The sequence below is a fragment of the Thermobia domestica genome, chromosome 14 (genome assembly GCF_964235325.1).
Source record: "Thermobia domestica chromosome 14, izTheDome1.hap1.1, whole genome shotgun sequence".
NCBI lineage: Eukaryota > Metazoa > Arthropoda > Insecta > Zygentoma > Lepismatidae > Thermobia > Thermobia domestica.
In genome coordinates, this window is record NC_137467.1 from 197,499,341 (window position 1) to 197,501,937 (window position 2,597).

The 2,597-nt window shown below is 41.1% G+C and overlaps 1 protein-coding gene across 1 annotated transcript; it reads left to right on the forward strand.

Annotated features, from left to right (window-relative positions):
- Positions 1–552: 552 nt before the first annotated feature.
- Positions 553–1,284, forward strand: LOC145670208 (uncharacterized). Its single transcript, XM_081738586.1, has one exon. It carries the CDS (start codon positions 553–555, stop codon positions 1,282–1,284), a length of 732 nt encoding a protein of 243 aa, XP_081594712.1.
- The last annotated feature ends 1,313 nt before the right edge of the window (positions 1,285–2,597 follow it).

Here is a 2,597-nt window from a genome sequence, read left to right on the forward strand (position 1 = left end):
ACATTACTGTAGTGCTTCCCACAGATGTCTATCAAGAGAAGATTTCACAGTTACTTCGAGATCCAGCATATACTATCTTGTCACGAGATTCAACACTTGCAGTAGAAAGAAGAACAGCCTCACCACTAAAGAAGTTGGGACTGGACGAAGATACACACAAACAACTTACACCACACTGCACCATACCGCCGAGACTATATGGCTTACCAAAAATACATAAGGCAGGGATACCGCTGAGGCCAATTGTTAGTGCAATAGGAAGCCCGACCTACTCTTTGGCCAAGTATCTTACCAAACGTGGGCAAGTGTGAACACCATGTGAAAAACTCAACAGAGTTTGTAAAAAGCCTGAAGACGATGAAAATCTCTTCCAATGATCTTATGGTTAGTTTCGACGAAATATCATTGTTTATCAGAGTTCCGATCAAGGACACAATACTCCTTCTTGGGAAACACTTCCGGCCTGAGATATTGGATTTCTTTTAACATGTTCTCACTTCAACCTTCTTCCTATACCATGGTTAAAACTATGAACAAACAGACGACGTCGCCATGGGTTCTCCACTCTCGCCAAGAGTAGCCAATTTTTATGTGGTGCACTTTGAACATAAACCACTGAAGAAAGTATCACTTGCACCCACACATTTGTATAGATATGTTGAAGGCATATTCACCATCTGGCCACATGGACGCAACTCCTTACAGGAATTCCTGCAGTATCTCAATAACCAGCAGCAGAATATTAAATTCAAGATGGAAGTTGAACAAGAAGGACCTCTACCATTTCTTGACATCATGATATACAAAAGACCGGATCGCAGCCTAGGCCATAAGGTATACTGGAAACCAACACATACAGATTTATATCTAAACACAAACAGTTTCCATCACAAAGCTCAACGGCTTGAAATTCTCAACACCTTAGCACATAGAGCATTCTCCATCTCCGAAAAGGATTGTTTAATAGAGGATCTTAATCACCTTCGCAGCACCATGCTGGAGAATGGATACTCAATGAGAGATATAAATATGGCCCTGAAAAGGACCAGCACGAAGGACACTGACAAGAAGGACAAAACTGCAGAAGAAACTGTGAATGAAAAACGGAAGAACACAATCTGCCTCCCATATATCGGGAACACTTCTGGAAAGTTCAGCAGATTATTTGCCAGGTGCAACATCAGGACAATAAACAAACCTCCAGCAAAAATAAAAAAGCTTAATACAATCAACCAAAGGCGACCTGAGTCTCCGAACTTCTGGAGTTTACCGCATTCCATATGAATGTGGCAAGTCATATATTGGACAAACAGGACGAACCATTGAAGCCAGATGCAAAGAATACAATAGTTGCATGAGACTAAACCAACCAGAAAAATCCGAACTGGCTGAACATGGCATCAAACAGCAACATAAGATTTTGTTCACAGATACCGAAATAATAGCAAAATGCTCAAGAGTTTGGGACAGGAGAATAAAAGAAGCTGTTGCAATCACCCAAGAAAAAAACGAACCTTAACAGACACACAGGATTCCGACTGAGTAAAACATGGACACCAATCATATCCCGCCATTTCAAGTACCAATCAGAAGCCGCCATTTCAACCACCAATCAGAAAAGTCCAATCATACATACATGAGTATATATATTCCATACACTGTATTGCACCATCATATTCGCCTGAAGATGAGGACGATGTCAGCCCTCGCAAGATATAACCGTATTTATCTGGCTGCTAGTCCGAGAAGACCTGTTCAGAATACATCGCCAGGAAAGCTTCAATAGATACTTTTGTTTACATTGTTTTGGCCCAACGTCAATATCTCTATTTGCTCGGCAGATATTGCAATTAGAAGAAGGAGGCCGGTAAATCGTCGCAAGCCTACTGCTTGTAAACGCCGCCGCGTTAGACCTATGACGACAAACTGTAAGAGGTGAAAACTTACATTAAAATAAAAGAAAAAGTTCATATCGACCTGTGGGGAAAATTGCATAGTTTCAGAGCCAGGGCTCTCCAAAATCGCGAAAAAGCCAAATTTCAAGTGGCCCTATTTCGAATTCGAGAGACTGTGGATGGTGATCCTTATCAGGTAAAGGAAGTCACGCACACACAATCCAAAACTGCATATTTTATTAATGTTCAATGGTGTACAGAGTATTCTATACAGGATGAAATTCCCAGACATGCAATCAACCGAATTTTGAGATATGTTCTTACTTTATGATTGGTCCAAAGTAGGCAAACGATAAGCCTTGATAGCAGTGAAAATGGGATCCTTTGGCGCGATGTAGGAAGTGTTAAGGATCGTCTGCAGCACAGCCTCTCGTACTCGGGAGAACTCTTGCTGAAATGTTTCATTCCATGCTTATAAGTGAAGAAAACCTGAAATATACCGTGACGAAATACATCGCATCACACTTTACTCCGAACACTAAAAGACATGAAGCTGCCGGTTTATAAAACTTTCGACTTCTCTCCGAAGCACTGAGTGACCATTATTGCCAAGGTTTACCTCCTGCCTACTTTGGACCCTCCTTGAAATCATGGTATATCTGAAAATACTATTGAGAGCATATGTGAGAATTACACCATGTT